The sequence below is a fragment of the Cricetulus griseus genome, assembly GCF_003668045.3.
Source record: "Cricetulus griseus strain 17A/GY chromosome 1 unlocalized genomic scaffold, alternate assembly CriGri-PICRH-1.0 chr1_1, whole genome shotgun sequence".
Classification (NCBI taxonomy): Eukaryota; Metazoa; Chordata; class Mammalia; order Rodentia; family Cricetidae; genus Cricetulus; species Cricetulus griseus.
Window position 1 is genome coordinate 225,349,633 of NW_023276807.1, and position 20,608 is coordinate 225,370,240.

Consider the following 20,608-nt stretch of genomic DNA (forward strand, 5'->3'; position numbering starts at 1 on the left):
AGCTTATAGGGCTGAGATACGAGAATAGGGTATTCTTAAAAAATGAACTCCCCTCCCCCCCAAGAGTGTTTCGTAGCTATGGAGCCAGTCCTGAAACTCGCTCTGTAGACCATGCTGGCCTTGAACTCTCAGAGGTCTGCCTGCCTCTGCCTCCTGAGTGCTGGGATTAAAGGCGTACGCCACTACTGCCTGGCAAAAACTGAACTTTTTTGAAGATTATTTGGAAGTATCTTTGAAAGCCATAAATACTTAAAAAAAAAGATTTATTTTTATTTATTATGTTATAAAGTGTTCTGTCTACATGCCAGAAGAGGGCATCAGGTCTCATTACAGATGGTTGTAAGCCACCATGTGGTTGCTGGGAATTGAACTCGGAACCTTTGCTAGAGCAAACAGTGCTCTTAACCTCTGAGCCATCTCTCCAGCCCACCATAAATACTTTTATCTTTTTGACTGATTAATTTCAAGGCTAGGAGTTCAAGGACAGATATACTTCCTCAAACCCTTTACCTATAGAACACCAGTTAATTATTTTATGGCATTTTAGCTCGGTACAGTGTATAGGAACCTTCAGAACAGACGGGATTTATTTATGCTAATATGCAAAATGGTCACACAAAGGGTTAAAAAAAGAGAAGAATATTTCAGATGGTATTTTATGTAATGAAAAAAAAAAGTAGGTAAAAGCATCAAGTCTATTTCTGTTGCTTCCCCATTTCTATTAAAGCACTAGCACGTTCATGCTCTCTCTCTCTCTCTCTCTCTCTCTCTCTCTCTCTCTCTCTCTCTCTCTCTCTGTCTCTCTCTCTCTCATACATGTACACTGTACCTGTAAAAACCTTGTGACATCTGTGATTGCATTTCTGAAGACATAGTCATCCTTCTGACAGTCAAACCAGCCCAGCTTCGTGATTCTGGCGTATAACTGGATGAGTGCTTGTGTCACGAAGGTAGCCAACTTTGGCCGAGTGGCAAGGTAGTTGAGCACATAGTTCCCTAAGAAATGAAAGTCTGCATGCTAAGGAGGCTTTAAACACAGAGGGCCAGTCTTTAAAGCACATTAAACAGGCAGAAACAGTAAATTCAGACTTAACTCTCTTAATTCTTTATGCTACTGAGAAAGGAGGCTTCAGATTTAAGACGATGGCAATGATGAACTTCATGGTTCTGGGAACTAATCCAGGATCCTGTGCATGCTTTAGTATTGTAAGCTTGCCCTACTGACTTCAGTTATGGACCAGGGTTATCAAGATCACTAGGAGTAATTGAGAGACTGCTAAGGACTTGTTCAAAAGTGTGGTTTTTTTTTGGGGGGGGGGGGTTTGAGGCTCTAAGACAGGGTTTCTCTGTGTAGCTTTGGAGCCTGTCTTGGAACTCGCTCAGTAGACCAGGCTGGCCTTGAACTCTCAAGAGATCCACCTGTTTCTGGATCAAAGGCATGAGGCACCACTGCCCAGCATTTAAAAATGTTTTTAATATATAGACAAGATAGGGATATTTAAAATCATGATTTTCTTTTCAGAAAAAAGTTATTATAGGCTTTTGAATTTAGAATTTTACATTACCATAATGACAAATCTAAAGGATAACAGCCTTAAATGTACTTAAATGTGGCTAAATATGGGATGGGGAAAAATGTGGCTAAACAATGATGTATATGCAGAACTAAAAACACCTTAAAGAAGCCCCCCCCACCCCACCAGGTATCAGTGACAATAAAAAAAAAATGAAAGAAGCTGGGTATGGTGGTGGACAGCTATAAATCTAGCAGGTGAGGGGTGAGACAAGAGGAATGTGAGCTTGAGGCCAGCCTGAGGCACACAGTGAGGCCCTATCTCAAAAACAAACAGAAAAACAAAAAAGTGAATAAAGAAAATGTGTTAACTAAAGGGATGGTTTAGGAATTATTCCAAGTAACTGCACTGGGCCCAAATCTCTGGGAAAAAAACCTGAATCCTAGACACATCGAAATACATTCAACTATTTAACTATTTAGTTACTATCAGCACACTAGGAACCAGATTTCTGTAAGACAAAGCAGAAAGTTTCATACTTACGGATATCTATCCGCTGTTCCAATGGTAGTGGGTTGTTTGTTCGTGACACAAGCTTGGTAAGGCATGTAGCTGCTAGCAACTGGGAGTAGGATGACTGGAAAAGAGGGAAAAACACTGAACGATGGCTGTATTGGGCAAATCAGCTATAAGGTTTTTTTTTTTTTTTTTTTTTGGCATGTTTTAATGGTATCTCACAAAGTTTCTCCTTGTGACATTTCTGCAGTAAAGAATTAGAATAAAAGAAAAAACTGAACTGTTGGACAGAACAGTCCCACTATGCTGCATAGTTCATCTCCAAATTGTATCTGTCCATCAGCACAGCTCTGGGGGAGTGCATATGATGGTTTTACAGTAAACTTCAAATCAACTATTTTTGAGAAAATTTATGTCCCTAATAATAGAATCTTATTCTCCAGTGAGGCTTTTAATGATCTTTGGACCTTCAGAGCACTAAAACATTCCAACTGGTCACAACACAAGTAGGAATCACACATGGTGATCTTACATAAAATCACCCAGCAGGAAGAGATTCAGAACCACTAAAAGTAATCTAACTGAAGGTCAAAACTAATTGTCGATGAAGCCAAGTCTTAAAGACATCTATTCATGATAGTATTTTTACTTAACACCACCAAGCAGAAAAGACTAAGAAAAAGAAATTGTTGGTGGTGCATTCCTGTAATCCCAGCACTCAGGAGGCTGAGACAGAAGGACAGCGGTGAGCTCAAGGCTAGTTAAGATCCAATCTCAAAAACAAAACAGCATGAGTGATATAACAGAAAAAAGTTACACAAGTAACTTGGATGTAATTTATACTCATACACTTGAACAGTTTACTGTAAAAATATAAACTGTAAAATTTTTATTCATAATTTTTAATAGACGTGTCGAGACACTGAGAAGTCTGAACAGATTAAATAGAAGGAATCCAATAACTGTTTTCAGTACTGTACTGATTGTGTTTCTTTCTATTTTGTTAACTGTCAGTGAGAGACTAGAGTCAACAGTAGAGTGCATGTAGGCTCTGGGAGCAAGGAGCGAAAGAAAACAGCTGGTTGTACATCTCCCAAGACACATGCTTTGAGGCATTTAGTAAACAATGACTTCAAGAAAATGTACAGATACTATGTGCAAAAAGCCTCAGTCAGACCAGTATTCAACCAGACTTGAGGCAATTTTCAGATATTTAGAAAAATCCCTGAACTTGAAAAGGGTGATTTTAACCAACAACACTGATGAAATACTAATGACAATATTAACGAAAACTAAACAGTAAGTCAATTAGAATTCTATTTTCAACAAATCAGCCCAGCACATTTTTATATTCTTTTAGTCTGAAGGATGGATGGATGGATGGATATATGAACTCATGGCACTTATCACACCAGAAACATTGATCAACAAAAATTTGAGGAAAACATTGTTGTTTAAGACACAATATTGTACCATCATTTCTATTTCCACCTCTACCAGGCTCAGAGTAATTACAGTTATTTCTTAGTATCTTCCTTTTTATCTGTGAAAAAAATACAGGTAGGCATTAAGAAAAAACAGCAAGAAAAATAAGATCAAACTGGGTGTGATGGCATAGGCCTTTAATACCAGCAGTTTGGAGGCAGTAGGTAGATTTCCGAGTTTAAGGACAGTCTGTTCTACATAATGATTTCTAGGACAGCCAAGGCTTTAGAGAAACAAAAACAACAACTAAAAGTTAAAAAAGAAAATAGAAAAACAGGACGGAATTTAAGTTTATGCTATTCCTTTGTCTAAGGAAGGTCAGGCCAGTGTTGATGCTCCTAAAGCTGGAGTTACTGGTATGTGAAAGCTACCTGACATGGGTGTTGGGAACCAAACCTCCAGGTCCTTCTTAAGAGCAGTTTATGTTCTTAACCACTCATCTCCTCAGCCTCAGTTTGCAGGGATTCTAATTCTAAAACCTAAACTTCCCAGCTAGACATGGTCACACTTTAAATCTTAGCATGGGAGGTAGAGGCAGGACAATCAAGAGTTCAAGGTTATCCTCAGCTACACAGCAAGTTTGAGACTACCCTAAATTATGTGAGACTGCCTCAAATACCCCAACAAAACAAAACACTTTAATAATTTTCATTGTCATGGCTCCTTAGATTTGTTCAGCAAGCAGTAAGCAGAGCTGAGGAGAAAAAAGATAGACTAAGAAGTTTACGTAACAACAAAGACATATATACCCCTACCCCCTTCTATCTTATAAAGGACCTAACCCTGAGATGACACTGAAGCATAAAAATAGAGAATGAATCCCAGGAATCTGGTGCCAGACAGAAATGTATTTGTAAAGTGTTTACTGATGAGGCCACTTTTAACCTGGCTTTTAATGAGTTCAAGTGTAAAATGGATATGGGTACCTTAATACTTAGAACAGAGATACCCCAGTCTGTCCCTAAAGTTAAAACCAGAGCATTTTCCTTAATTCTTGTGACCCTTTAGGACTTGTTAACTCTTACTTACACTTCCCCTCTCGAGGAGCAGCTGGCACTTGCTCAGGCAATCAGGGCTGTTGGTGAATTCAACCAAGGCTTTCTCTGCCTGCAGTCGAGTGGTTGTATCTGTTGTTTCATACAATTGTTTGCACAGATTCTCTAGTTGGGCCAGGCTCTGGAAAAGATTAGTAAGAAATATGTCAGTCTAGGCAATTACCTATCAAATACACTCTAACTTTAAATTCCTGGACAGAGATAACCATGCTCAGTGAAGCAAGAACTGCCACTCATCAGATGTCAAGTAGCCTTTATTTTATAGTGCTTTAATTTGAAGCATTAGAAAACAAATGATAGGATGCTTAAAATGTCTATACAATTTTGAGTCATTCCTTTGGGAAATAAACACAAAGGACATACTTTCCTTTGCAAATAACTACCTCCTAGGTTCCTCCAAAAAATTTTCAAACAAAAATTCAAAACTTTTGTTATCAATTGTGAAAGTACCAGTAGGGGAACTGTTACTAAAATAAAGTTACATAACACACAATTTAAATGCAACACGGACCTTTATATGGTTTTAAATATTTTCCTTTTGTGCAGTAGTTACTAGCATGCAGCTACCTATGTGGATAAAGACATCACCCCTTCAAAGCTTCTTGGAGTACAATTGAGAACATAGTACACACCTTCCTCCCCGAGTCCCGCATGTCTCAAGTGCAGCACACTCTCTTCTGATGTATTTAAATTCTTGCTTCAGTTCCACATTTAAAGTGAAAGGGTCAAAATAAATTCAACCCTAGCACCTGCTTACTTGGAGATAACACAAGGGAAACGCCCCCAAACAAACCCGTCTTTCCAAATCTTGAACCTGCTCCAGAGAGGCAGGAAGGGTTTGGGTGTGTGCTTTGTTTACAACCAAAGGGATACAAACAAATCTACTTCCACTCAACTCATGCTCAAGACAAGACTGAAGAGAAATAGTTAAAGCCACACTTAATTACTCCATCTCACTGAAAGAGGACAGCAAACGTGTTAGTTTTTAACGAATGGTTTGGACTTTAAGAACTTTCATCAGTAGTAAGCAAGGCTTTGGTTAAGTAGTTTGAGGGATCTAACTATCAGAAGTTACCATTCTGACAAGAATAAAATAGTGATACTGAAACAAGCTGTGGAAACTGCCTGAAATGTATTACATGCCTGCCCAAAGCTTTTTTTTTTTTTTTTTTTTTTTTTTTTTTCCATTTGTTATTGCTTTCACAAGGCTCTTCTACAAAGAAGGAAAGCCCTTAGGGCAGTTTTCCTATTTTATTCAATGTGATTAATAAATCCCCACTAGCAGACAAAAGGCAACAAAGGTAGACACCATCAGTGTCACTGCAGGAAACCCCTAAGAGAGTAAAGCTCCATCTTTCATCCTCCAAAGGGAACAAACAGAAGTGTTTTGGGACTCCAGTGAGACTCACTTGTTTCTCCTGACTCCCAGCTACTTCTTACTAGCTTCAGCTCAAAGCAGAGAATTTGTAGCTGTGAAGTCAGATCTTAAGTTTAAAGTTCTGTGAGTACTATCTGATTCCCCAACTCCACATGGCTCACAAACAGAAATAAGGAGAAATCCATTCCACAGAACACCATGAGTGTCATTTTATGCTTGCCAGTCCTGGCCGAAGACCCCACTGAAAATGGAATCAGTTTAATTATAAATCCCCACATTCTTTTTCAAGACAGGGTCTCTCAATAGAGTCCTGGCTGTCCTGGAATTCCCGATCAGGCTGGCCTTCAACATCAGACTTCAATTTCCTTATGTAAAACGATTCCCTCCTAACAAAAGCAAACAAATTATTTTAAAACAGGCAACAGGCGCATCAAGAAGACACCAATACCAAAAGGAAAGTTTGGCTTTAAATTTTCTATTAGGGGCCAGGCAGTGATGGTGCATGCCTTTAGTCTCAGCACTGGGGAGGCAGAGGCAGGTGAATTTCTGAGTTTGAGGCCAACCTGCTCTACCAGTGTGAATTCCAGAACAGGTTCCAAAGCTACACAGAAAAACCCTGTCTTGGAAAAACAAAAACAAAAAAATAGCTATTAGGTAATTGCATCAACCGCCTAAGCTTCACAGCCAGCACACACCCTGAACAGACACCCTCTAAACAGACCTGCTGCTGCTTAACGTATAATGAGGCTCCTTAAGGTCTGATCAATCAGTTCTAGTAGCTTCCCCACAGCAACTCTTCTTTATGTTTATTTCAACAAAGCTGTTCATTCTAGGATGGGTAAGCATCCCTTATTACCCAATCCAACACGCAGGTCATGGTGGGGCTGTAGCTGCAGTTTTGATTTGCTAATTTAGCAGACAAACACACTGAGGAGTAAGACTGGTAATGAATTCTCAGCTCATGAAACAAGGCTACTTACAAACAACAAAACCAACCTGTGACCATTTACACAGAAGTCTGAAGAACAACAGCTCCAGCTCTGTGTTTCCATAACAAATGGGTAACAGCCGTGTTCCCACAGAATCAGTGGCAGTGTCTTAAAAACACAGGGCTAAAAGTCACCTATGTTTTCTATGTCAACCCAAGTGCCCATGGAAGGCAAGAGGAACGAGGCATGTTATGGTCTTCTGTTCCTAGTGTTTCCACATATGTTTCTACATAATCCATATCTGATTAGCTATCAAAGCTACTACTTGCATTTACAGTAGCAACAATGCACCACAGCAAGAGACCTGATGGTCAACTTCTCCCTACTGCTACATTATATGATGCTATATAATGCTCCCCGCCTGCCCCCCACACACTCACACAGAGCCTCCAGTTATGAAGGGCTATTTTCTATTCTTAAAACTGTCATGCCTATTGTCCACAGAGCAACTTCTATCTGGTGCCCCCAAAATAGAAAAGCAGTTATAAACTGGAAAGGTGGTTTTCAAACTAGCAAAGTACTGCTTTATTACATGAAACTCAGACCATTAACCCTAGCCAGACTGATTTTGGCAATAGCCACAAGACATTGGGAAAAAAAAAATTACCTACACACATACTTGTATTTGTGAGTATACACACATATAAAATAACACTATAAAATGCAGTCCAATTGCTCATATTTCAGCATAAGGACTATTGTTGAGACCACAGACCTCAAAGTATGAAGATTTAGCTGGAGAGCAGATTCTACATAAGGAAAATCATTTTGTTTGTACATTGGATACTATATTATACCACAAAACAGAAATATCTTGGAATCTGTCTTAGTATACTATTGGTTTTCAAATATCTAACAGGTCGTCATCCTCATTAGTATAGTGGTGAGTATCCTAGCCTGTAAAATACCTAACAATCAAATTAGCCTCACTGCTTAAAAAATCTACTTTGGCCGGGAGGTGGTGGCGCATGCCTTTAATCCCTTCACTCGGGAGGCAGAGACAGGTGGATCTCTGTGAGTTCCAGACCAGCCTGGTCTACAAGAGCTAATTCCAGGACAGCCTCCAAAGCCACAGAGAAACCCTGTCTCAAAAAAACAAAACAAAACCCCAACATCAACAACAAAAAAAAACAAAAAACAAAAACAAAACAAAACAAAATCTACTTTGGAGATTTCCACTCACAGATTAGGATACTTTTATTTTTTTGGGGGGGGGGAAGGGCTCAATACTGCTCCATTAATTAAATATAAATATTAAACTGAAAACAAGCATAACCCATCGATCAGATCTGTGGGTGTTTTTCTGGGTGTGTCCTTGACCTGACTGCTGACAAAAGCCACCATGGTATTACAAAACGAAGGTGTAGGATTCAAGTCCTAATGGTAAAATGAATAAGCAAGCAAACAAACCATAACCAGAGAGGATTTACTAACTTAGTAGCTGAACTTTCATAATTAGGATGTTTCAACTATAAACAAGAACTGGTGAAAAAATTAGGCCATGTCCAACCCATTTAAATCCCCCTCACTGGCATTCTGCACACTGAAAAACATTAGTGTTAGGGATATCAGAAGGGAAGACACTGAACTTCTCCCAGAAAATGGGCTACTTGGAGGACCTAGAAGGTAAATGGGATAGATGGACAGGGGTATACTTAGAAAAAATAGTCCACATGGTATGTTATTGTTAATAATGAGTATCCAATCATCACAGGAATAACTAAAGAACTCTTAGAACCTGAATGGCAATTACTATTGATAGGTTAAAAGAACCAACAGTGGGCCAGCAAGATGGCAGCAGGTAAAGGTGCTTTTCAATGCAAGCTGCTGTTGTTGTTCTTTACAACAAAGCTGGTCACTCTAGGATGGCTAGGCATCTGTTATTATTAAACTCAGATCCCCAAAATCCACCTAAAAGTGGAAGGAGAGAATGATCCTACAAAGATGTCCTCTGACTGCCACACAACCACTGTGGTATGCACAGCACACATGCATGAACACACCCACATAGAGCAAAGAGCAAAACAGAAGTATACTGTCATCTGTATGTTAATTTATATAAGAAATCTAGATGAAGATAAAGTTAGTTACAACTGAGATTATGGGAGATTTGAAATTTCTGTAACTTGAATATGTAGAGGTTAGCCTTTAAATATTACATTAATTTGTGTGTGTGTGTGTGTGTGTGTGTGTGTGTGTGTGTGTGTGTGTGTGTGTGTGTTTGCTGTGGCCTGAGTGTGAAGAGAAGGACAACCTGCAGAACTCCTCTCCTTCCACCACTTGGATTCCAGTTATAGAACGTAGGTTGTTAGGCTTAGGTGTAAAAACCTCTACCTACTGAGCCATCTTGCTGGCCCTTGAATTTTTTTTTTTTTTTTTTTTTTTTTTAATAATAGAGAAACAGAGTTCTATATAACCTTGACTGGCCTGGAACTTGATATGCAGACCAGGCTGGCCTCAAACCTGCATCTATCACTGTGTGCTGGAATTACAGGAGTAACTATACCTTACTTATAATTTATAATTATTTTTTATTTGTGTGTGTGTGTGTGTGTGTGTGTGTGTGTGTGTGCGCGTGCGCGCGTGTGCGCACGCGCGCCCGCGCCGCCCATAGAAGTCAAAGGTTGTTGGATCCCCTGAAAGTGGAATTACAGGCAGTGGTTAGCCACATGATTAGGGTACTAGGAATTGAACCTACGTTCTCTGAAGAACAGTAGTGCTCTTACCCAAAGAACCATCTCTCCAGCCTCATGATTTGAAGTTTTTACTACAACTATGTGATTTAAGAAATATTTTAGCTGGGCAGTGGTAGCACAAGGTTACACAGAGAAACCCTGTCTGGAAACAAACAAACAAAACAAAACAAAAAAAGTCCTGCCTTTCTTCATGGCCCCAAACTATGGACTATAATCTAAGAAAATACTCCCCCCCCCCCCCAGAGACAGGATTTCTATGTATTTGTTTGGAGCCTGTCCTGAAACTCACTCTGTAGACTAGGCTGGTCTCGAACTCACAGAGATCCGCCTGCCTCTGCCTCCCAAGTGCTGGGATTAAAGGTGTGTGCCACCAACGCCCAGCAAAATACACTTTTTAATTGTGTGTATGTGTGTGGTATCTGTGCACAATAATGTAGATGCCCACAATAATCAAAAGTGGGCACCAGATGTTTTAGAGCTGGAGTTACAAGCAGTTATATGCTGTCCTATATGGGTGCTGGAACCAAACTCCAGTTTTCTTTAACAGCACTATGTCTTTACTTTTAGTTTTTTGTGAGATTGGGTTTCTCCGTGTAGCCCTGGCTGACCTGTCTCTGTAGACCAGGTTGGTCTCAGCCTGCCTCTTCCTCCCAAGCACTGGGATTAAAGGCATGTGCTGCCATGCCCCAAACAGTATGCTTTCTTAACTTCAGGCATCTCTCCAGCCCCCATGTCAAAGTTTATAATACTCTATATAAGCAGGAAAAAATGACTTATCTTTAATTATTTTAAAGACAATTCAGTTATTCTTTTTCTTTCTTATTTTTTTCTAATATCAACTCCTTTAATTAGTAATGATTTTATTTATTTTATTAGGGACAAAGACTAACTATGGAGCTCTGACTGGCCTGGAACTTGCAGCAATCCTTCTGCATCTGCTTTCAGAGTCATGGGATTATGAGCATGTGCCACCAAGCTTGGCAGCAATAATTTATGATCAGTGATCAGAATTCATAAAGCCAAAGAAGACAGAAAGTCTATGCCAGAAACTAATTAAAAATTGAATTTGTAACTAGTTTCTATTTCGTTCGTAATATTGGTAGTTTTGTTTTGTGTGGGTCTGGCTGGTCTGGAACTCACAGAGATCTGTCTTTCTGTCTTGGCTTCTCAACTACTGGGATTAAAAGCGTGTGCCACCCAAGCCTAGCAAATATTGGTAGTTTAAATGAGCAGAAAACAACAACAACAACAACAACAACAAAAACCATACACTTAAAGTCTCTTCCTATTTATAAAATTAACAGAAGATAACCTTTTGGAGCCAAAGCCAGCTTGGTTTTATACATCTAATTTGGTTTATTTACATATTTACCCATCAAGTTCTCATAAGTTATTTCAGAGAGGCTTATTACACTGGAGTCAGTAGGAAAATTTATCCAGCAATCTGAATGTTTATATTTGCAAATTATTTATTTTTAAAAGCTAGTTTAAGAAAAATGTTTATGAGACTAGTATACATTATTATATGTTTCAGAGGGCATTCAAACAGCTAACAGGCAAAGATTTGTAATCTCTGGCATCTCCAGGAAACAGGAGTTCAAATTACAAAGATACTCATTGTAATAGATAAAATGGAAAAGCCAAGATCACTGCTGGGCTGCACTTCATGTATATTCACACACTGCTAGTCAAGCTGAGCTGATTCAAACACGTCAGAAACTTGGTCGTGTGTATTAAAGCTAAACTTATAATTTTGTAAATCGAATGGTTCTCAAATGTAAAGCCAAAATCATTGAAAGTAGCATGAATATTCTGCTTCCTAGCCTGGGTGTAAGTTACCCACAAATGTCTATTTTATATTGACTGAGCTGTGTATTTATAATTTATGCAGTTTTTTGAATGTACAGAAAATGACATAGCCTTCCCCAATTCTCCAGGTATTTATTCTGTCCATTGTTTTCTTATGGTAATGGAAGAGATGTCCACTACTACCCTGCAACTACACTGGAAGCTAGCTACATCAACTCTTGCCATTGGAACTTGGCCTCCCGTATTTGCTCAGCAAATAACTAAGGCAAGGTTTCTGGATGTATTTGGGAACATCCTATTTTTTAAAGAGACTGAGACTGTAACACTTTTTGGCTGCAGGTGCTGTGTAATGTCTACTGACTTAAGACAAGATAAAATGCATACTTCGGGAAGTGATACTGCTCTGCAGAGGGCTGCATGCATTAGATAAAGATAGTAAGAGTCCTACCATGTGAGACTGCAAAATTCCACACTGACTCAAAATACGAACCAATTTTGACATAATAAACACACATGATCTTTGCACTGTGGGTAATATACAGCCAAAAACATGTTAACAAAGTATATTATGAGGTAAATAGACTACCTGGACATTTAATGTTCTTTTTAATTATGTGCTTTATGAAGAAATTGCTCGTCTGATAAAGCTCTGTTCAGGCATGAGTTAATAGTGCTTTTGGCCAAAGGTTCAATGTTAAAGGATCAATAATAAGTACTAAATAATGTGTCTTTAAACAGAAGCACAGCTTATGTCCTGCCTAGTTGATGAAGATGTGTCTAAAGGTTGGCAGGGACCTCACCCTGTATTTCCTACAGGAGAAATGGTTCAGAATCTGCCAGTTCAGTGTTCCCAGTCATTTTATACAGCATAATTACAGGGAATAATAAGGTTACAATACAGTTGTGTTTCTGCCCTCATATTTAATCAAACAGGCATTTACTATCTAATTTTTATAACATCTATAATGTATGTCAAAATCTTGAACAATTACTTTAAATGTTGCTTCAATTGCCATTTATCTTAAATATTTAAAATGACCTAAGTACTAATATAAACAATGGATGTCATAAAAATGTCTTGCATAGATAGTAACTAAATTCCCCCCCCCCCCCCCCCCCCGAGACAGGGTTTCTCTGTGGCTTTGGAGACTGTCCTGGAACTAGCTCTTGTAGACCAGGTTGGTCTCGAAACCAAATTCTTACTTAAGAAGGGTTCTAAAGTGACTTTGGTTTAAAATTGCAACTGAGCACACACGAATTTTACTCTTCCCCAAATTCAACTAAAACACTAAAAAGATTAGGGAGAAGAAAAAAAAAAGATGTCAACTTAACCTACCAAGTATAGGGAAGATAGAGAGGACTCCAGAAATGGCAGTAGTAAGCAATTTTAAATGACCTAAGACAGTGAAATTCCTTTCCATCAGGGATAAAGGAGATAACAAACTTGATTTATAACGTATATTTATAGTAGAGTGAAGTGTGCTGTCCCACAGAAGTTTAGTTCATAGGAATAAAAGAAAGCCATTAGGCTGGTAAAGTAACAACTTTAATTAAAATATTTTTTTTCTACTAAGCTGCATGATATTTTAAACTAATATTCCAAACACAAAAAGAAGTCCAAGATCTTCAACAGGTTGTCTTATGCCCTGGGTTTGAGCCCTAGCACAGGAAAACACAAAGTTAGCTTTTTTGCACTGTGTAGTACAATTACATTTAAAAGCCACAAAAAGCTCTATACAGTGGCTGGAGAAATGGCTCAGTGGTTAAGAGCACTTGCTGCTCTTTTGAGAACTCAAGTTTGGTTTCCAGCACACACCAGGCAGCTCACAACTGTCTGAACTTTGGCTCCAAAGTCCTCTTCTGGCTTCTAGGGACACCTGCACTCAGATGCACTAAACCTGCCCATAAATTCACATGAACAAAAAAAAAAAAAAAAAAAAAAAAAAAAAAAAAAAAAAAAAAAAAAAAGGCTTTTAAGCATACAGAATTTTGTTGTTTGTGATCTTTTTTTTCTTTTTCTTTTCCTCAGGACAGTTTCTCTGTAGCCCTGCCCATCCTGGAACTCTGTAGACCAGGCTGGCCTTGCCTGCTTCTGCCTCCAGAGTGCTGGGATTAAAGGTGTGTGCCACCACTGCCTGGCTAATCCACTTTTTAATTGAAAACTTTTCATATAATGTATTTTGATCATTTTCCTTTCCTACAATTCTTCCCCTATCATCCCATTTGCCCAACTTAAAGCTTTTTTCTCTCTTAAAAACAAACTTTGACCTGCAAAGTTCAGAAAGTGATAACAAAACAAAAAAACCAAGAAACACACACATCCCCAAAACCACAAAATGAAAACAAAAATATACAAACAAAAGACCATAACAAACAAATAAACAAAAGCCCAAACAAAGCAAAATGAGACAAAACTTTTCAAAACAAAAACAAAAACAAAAACAAAACAAACTAATCATGAGTTCATTTTGTGTTTGTCAACTACTCCTGGGCATGGGGCCTACACTGAGATGTGGTTAAAAGACCCAGTGAAACTCCGTTGGAGGAAAAAAAGGACTTTTCTTTTGCCAGTGGGTATCACCTGCAGATAGCTTCTTGGTTAGTGGTTGGAGCCCATGTCTATTTACCCTTCTCAGTGCTGGTACCTGTTTGGTTTGAACATGTACAGGCCTTGTATGCACTTTTTTGGCTTTTGATTCTTCATAAAAACCGCAAGGCTGTTTCTCAAATGTCTCTTATAAAACTTGATTCTGCCATGCTAACAGTATTAGAAGACCAAAACAGTATGCATTGCTATGAAAATAGCAAAGTAAAAAAATAAAGAGTATATAAGTATAGCAGGTCACCCCAAGAAAGGAAGTGGGCACTGAATTATTTGGGTACCCAAACCTTCAGTTTAAAACAACCACATGTAAATAGATTTTCTGCTATTTTCCATTTGTTATGGTCTGAGTGTGCAATGTTCCCTATATGACATGTGATGGAATACTTAGTTCTTAACTGGGAACTGGTTTGGGAGGTTATGGACCTTCTAGAAATGGCTCACAATGGTATAAGGCCATAGAGGCTGACTTCATGATTAGAGGCTGAAGTCTTTTACTTCTTGGTCAGCTGCCAAGAAATATGAACTGGTCACCGCATGTTCTAATGCCACAGCCCAGAGATTCTCCCTCCACCATGACTTCTGAGGAGACTATTCCCTAAACTGTGAGACAAAATGAGTACTTCTTCCTTTAAGTTGCTTCTTTCAAGTGTTCTGTAACAGCAACAAGACACAACTAACAAACCATTCCCCTAAAAACTGTTTCTACAAGCAGGATTATACAGGGAGAATGATAATAGTGTCATCCCACATCTGTAACTAGTGTGATATTACCTTGATATTATCAGATTTTAAAGAAACTTAACAATGATCTTTATTATGTAGGAAGAATAGTTAAAAAGTCGACTTTCAAAGCTCAGAAAGCAATAACCTAATGGTTAGGCATTAAAGGAGTCAAAGTGTGAACGTTACATAAGAGCTATTTGTTTTGAGTTACTAGGTAACTTACACTGTAATGGGATGCTGTTGGGGAGTCCACACTGATGATTTTTTTTTTTTTCTGTGTAGCTTTGGAGTCTGTCCTGGAACTCTTAACATATATCAGCTAAGTTCTTTAATATGTATCCCTCAAAACTTAAAACTCATGTCTGCATCAAAACTTATACACAAACTTTTTTTTTTCAAAGATTCATTATTATGTATATATCATTCCTCCTCATGCATCCCCAAGGGCCAGAAGAGGGCACCAGATCTCATTACGGATGGTTGTGCATGCTGGGAATTGAACTTAGGACCTCTGGAAGAGCAGTCAGTGCTCTTAACCGCTGAGCCGTCTCCCAGCCCCTTACACACAAACTTTATAGTGACTTAAATTTATACTGTCAAAACTTGGAAACAAAAAGACATTAAGAATTTAAGTACTCATAAAACCAAACTGAAGAAGTGATGTACTGAGTGATTCCAACTGTATTTTACATTCTGGGAAAGGCAAACAACACAGAGTAGAAAAAGTAAAAAGTTAGTGCTTGCCAGTTCAGGGTCGGATGGATGAAGGAGAGAGTACAGGGGATGTTTAAGGCACTGAAATGACTCTGTAACAGCAAATGCATAATATTATAGCCTTGCTAAAACCCAAGCATGCACAACACAGAGTGGAAATAGGAAAACAGGAAACTATGGGGACAGGAGATGGAAGGTAGAAACTTACTTATTATTCAAATTTTCAGTAATCTAAAAAAAAATACAGTAAGAACAAATTTAACAATAAAAATAAAATTAAAAACAGGGCTGGGAAGATGGCTCAGTGGGTAAAATGTACTATTCACGGACAAGCCTGATGACCTGAGTTCAATTTGCAGGAACCACATAGTGGAAGGAGAGAAGTTGTCCTCTGACCTCTCCATGTGTAAGTAATCCCCCAATTAAAATAAAATTAATAAAAATAATGAAAAATCTAGCCAGGCAGTGATAGTGCATGCCTTTAATTTCAGCTCTTGGGAGGCAGAGGTGGGTGGATCTCTATAAATTCCAGGCCAGCCTGTTCTACAGAATGAGTTCCAGGACAGCCAGGCTACACAGTGAAATCTTGTCTTGCAAAAAAACAAAAACAAAGCAAAAAACCTAACAACTTTATGACAGGTAATAAAATATCCAATAAAAAATCCACAAACAAACTCAAAATCAATTTATTGCTAAGATCTGCTTACAGAGGATGTGAAAGAATATTCGAGTCTTCATTTTAGTGGGATATTTGAAACTATGATTCTTCTACTTTTAATACAGGAAAATAATAATTTGGCTCAAGGTAAATTAAATTATATAACTGAATAAAAATAAAAAATATAGATCTACCCTTACAAATCCCTAGTTAGATGATCCCATGGATTAAACTAAGCAGTGGTATTATGAAATGTGGATGGACATGACAACCTGGCCCGTGTGAACCCTGGTATTGCCCTGGGGCTTCCCAAAAGCACTATGCATGCTAGATTTGGGATAGCACTGAAATACAGGCATGAATAACATCCAGAAAATTGTCTCCAAGGTCCCTTAGGATAACCCATGTAGGCAACAGGGTAAACACACTCCCAAGGAGGCTGCTGTTCACACAAGGCCCTCTTGGAGAAAGAAGCCTGATTGGCTTAATAGATGGAGCTAATAGATATATTTTTAAATTCTGTTTTTATGAGTATGGGTGTGTGCCTGCCTTCCTGTGGTTATATGCAGGTACCACAAAGGTTAGAAGAGGGTGTTGCCTCACTTGGAGATAGAGTCACAGGGAATTATGAGTTGTTCAGTGTGGGTGCTGGGAATCAAACTTGGGTCCCTTACAAGCAGTACATGCTTTTAACTGCTGAGCCATCTTTCCACTCCCACTAGTGTTTTCATTAATAAACTTGTTGCAGGAAATGACTAAGGGTAATTCACTATCTTTACTTCCTAAACTGGCATTATGTTTTTTGAACTAATTCTCATAAAGAAAACAGACAGGGTGAATGAGTCTGTCATGCTAGAAGGTTACAATATGAGGATGGGACTGGATGATTTTTACTTAGTCTGCTGAGACTGGGTTGGACTGTCACCAATTCTATTGTGACAAAATGCTACATCTATCACTTCTAGGGATTCTCACTGTCTTGACAGCATTGGCATCAATATAACCATATGACTCATAATCAGATACAAGCCATTTATGTACATAATTATTGTTAAGAGCATAAAGTAAGTTTGAGTACCATAAATATTCTTTAAAAAGGATTTCCCAAACTACTGGCTAAGAACACAATTCTCTGAAAAGTAGCAATAACCCAGTAACACACCAGCTGATCACACATCTAGGGCTGCTATTTTCTTCAAGTGTGACCAAATGCTGAAGGCTGAATTGATATTTAAGCTAAATGGGCAAGGCAGTAGGCTAATGAAAAGAACACTGGCTTCAGAGTCAGAGGAGGCTTTTGCAGTGGTTTATGTGTAGTCCCACTGGACTGCAATACACAACATCAGAAATAGTATTACTCTTCAAAGCCCCCTTTCTATCTTTCATATGGAAAACAGGATCAATTTAATGACAGGAATGAGTGCCTACTATGTACCACATACCATTCTAAATGCTTGGTAATATTAGTGAGCAAAATAAAGATTTTTGGCTTCCTGGTGTTGGCATTAGTAAGGGAAGACAAGTAATACATTATAGGAATGTGAGGGGGTGATAAACACAACAACCACAATAACAAAACCAGAAAGCATTATAAGGAAAACTAAGAACTGTCACCAATCCATGTTTTTGAGACAAGGTTTCTGTGTGTAACTAATCCTAGCTGTCCTGGAACTCACTTCTGTAGAGCTGGTGCACCTTGAACTCAGAGATCCACCTGTCTCTGTAAAACATGCACTACTACTGCATGGTTGGAAGATAAAGACTTTAATTGGGTACACAGAGGGTAGACGGTTGCAGGCTACTGTCTTGGATGGTTAAGACCTTTTAGGAGAGAGGAAAAAACAAAACAAAACAAAAAACAAACAAGTTCAAACTTTTAGAGGCCAAGCAGGCTTGGCCAAAGGGGCAGGTTCTTCAGTGGATATGACAGCACATCAAATCTACCTAAAAGGAAGACAATTAGTTTGCTAGATGCAAACTATGTACTACGCACTTTATAGATGCTTTGTTTTCTGTATAAGTTTAAGATTTGTAGTAATCCTCATTTTAAATAAAAGGCACACATGATTTTTAGAGCAGTTAGCTTAAGGACAGTATTCCGAGGAAGACAGTGCAACTGTTCTGTGTACACTACCACTTGAAACTGACTTGACATTGTAACAGGTGAAATGACAATAGCCACATTCCCAGAACACAGACGTGAGCTTCCTAAACATCTCAGCAGAACTGCACCCAGCCTTACAGTCTGACAGGGAGACAATCTGCTTTTCCTCATCTGGATGAGCAGAAATTAGCTCCTGTAGTTTATGAGCATAAAGCACTCCTTCCACAAATGGCACTTTGCTAATCAAATCTTCAGGCAAGTGTTTCTTTGGAAAGTCCTTCAAGTCTAGAAATCGGTAAGATTAAAGGTATTTCATCAGAGGAAATGAGGTAATTTTAGGTCTATTCAGCCCAACTGGATAAGAAAATATTTTAGAGTATGGCTGTGAAGTTAGCAAAATGAAACAAAACCTCAAACAAACAATTTTGAAAAACCTCAAACAAATAAAGCTTAGATCACAAATAAGAAATGTTCCTAGTCAATCCCAGTCTCTGGGTGGTGGTGGCAAATGCCTTTAAATGGGAGGCTGAGACAGGCAGATCTCTGAGGCCAGTCTGGTCTATGAATGAGTTCCAGGACAACCAGGGCTGCACAGAGAAACCCTGTCTCAAAACAAAACAAAAATGATCCTAAGACAGATTTTGTATCTTCCATTCTATCTTTCATCTTGGTCATTAAAATGCTCACAGTTAGCTAGTTTCTTCAGAAACCCAGTGGAAGGTTTTTGTCCCCTGATACAATAAATCAGATCAGGCCAAATTAATAAATCTAGGTTTATTCTGAGCAAAGCATGCCTGGGTGGTCAAGGGAAAGAAGAGAAACCACAAGGGGATACACGAGGAGTGGGCTTTTAATGTCCCCTGGGGGTGGAGCTGCCGATGGCGGGCTTTTTCAGGGGTGGGTTCTGGAAGGGGAATAGAGGGGCTGGAGCATCCCAACACCCATGGCATCCCAAACTACAATAAACTGAATATCTGCTGTCAAGTCCCTAACAAAATTAGTCAACAAAGATCATTACCCTACACATGACTGTTGTGGAATAATCTTTTTGTATTCTTTGTGATACACTGCTGTGATTGGTTTAATAAAGAGCTGAATGGCCAATAGCTAGGCAGAAAGTATAGGTGGGACTTCCGGGCAAAGAGAAGTAGGAGATACTCTTGCAGAGGAGACACCAGTGAGACATGGAGGGAGTTGGACATACAGGAAAAAAAGAAGGTAAAAAACCACATGGTAAAATATAGATTAATAAAAATAGGTTAATTTAAGTTATAAGAGATAGTGGGGACAAGCCTAAGCTAAGTCTGAGCTTTCATAATTAATAATAAGTCTCTGTGTCATTATGTGTGAGCTGGTGGCCCAAGAAAAATCTGACTACACATGACCTTACTTGACTCCTAACAAGAGTCGAGAATGGCTGCTATACCTCAGAGGTAGACTGGGAAAAGAAAGTTGAGTCCTTGGCCTTTAACACAGGTTGCATTAACACACACACACACACAAACCAAACCAAACCCTGAGGTTGTCTGGGTCAGTCTCTGATGGTTGCTGGAGCAATAACTACATCCCAAAGAGCAACATATGATAGTTCAACTATGAAGACTTGTACTACCAGAAGCCACGTGATATAAATGTAGAAACTGATAATAAACTAATCTGGCTTGTGGTGCTAACCTCAGTAACTACTGTGTCAGGTTATGAGCTTTTTGGGAAAGAGGTGACCCAACAGAAGCTAGCAGCAATGTATCCAGAGTTTTCTCCATAGACCAACAAATCTTAGAACATTACTGTGATAACTTTTCCCTGTTCTCATTTCAGGACTCTGGCTTGCTAATGTGGTACTGACAGAAGCCCAGGGGCCTCAGCACAGCAAGATTTTCCTGGTGAGGACTGTCAGTCATGGATGAGACTGTAGACACTCAGTGCCCACACTCACTGAACTTCTCACTGGCTTTTAAAAGGCCACATTTCACTGAAATAAGCCCATATCCACTAGTTTGAGAATGTGACATTTTACTAGTACCCATGATGCATTCTGGAGTGTAAAATATTAAATACATTCAGGAATATTCTGGTATAGATGCTTTTGAAAGGATGTTGAATATGGCCCAATGCTTATTTTCCTAAGGATAAATAAGAAAACAAATCCAGGGGCTAGAGAGATGGCTCAGTGGTTAAGAGCACTAGCTGCTCTTCCAGAGGACCAGGTTCAGCCGGGCGTTGGTGGCGCACGCCCTTTAATCCCAGCACTCGGGAGGCAGAGGCAGAGGCAGGCGGATCTCTGTGAGTTCAAGGCCAGCCTGGTCTCCAGAGTGAGTGCCAGGATAGGCTCCAAAGCTACATAGAGAAACCCTGTCTCGAA

General features: G+C 39.0%; 1 protein-coding gene and 1 pseudogene across 2 annotated transcripts in view; both read right to left on the reverse strand.

The window, feature by feature from the left end:
- Positions 1 to 20,608, reverse strand: part of Xpo7 (exportin 7) — a 91,387-nt gene that overhangs the window by 37,292 nt on the left and 33,487 nt on the right. For both annotated transcript variants that reach the window (XM_035452152.1, XM_035452151.1), the window contains exons 2-4: positions 4,545 to 4,691; positions 2,058 to 2,151; positions 830 to 996 (exon numbers count right to left, since the gene is read on the reverse strand). In XM_035452152.1, the coding sequence (XP_035308043.1) occupies positions 830 to 996; positions 2,058 to 2,151; positions 4,545 to 4,691 (408 nt within the window). The remainder of the gene's footprint in view (positions 1 to 829; positions 997 to 2,057; positions 2,152 to 4,544; positions 4,692 to 20,608) is intronic.
- LOC113832731 lies at positions 16,517 to 16,639 on the reverse strand (annotated as a pseudogene).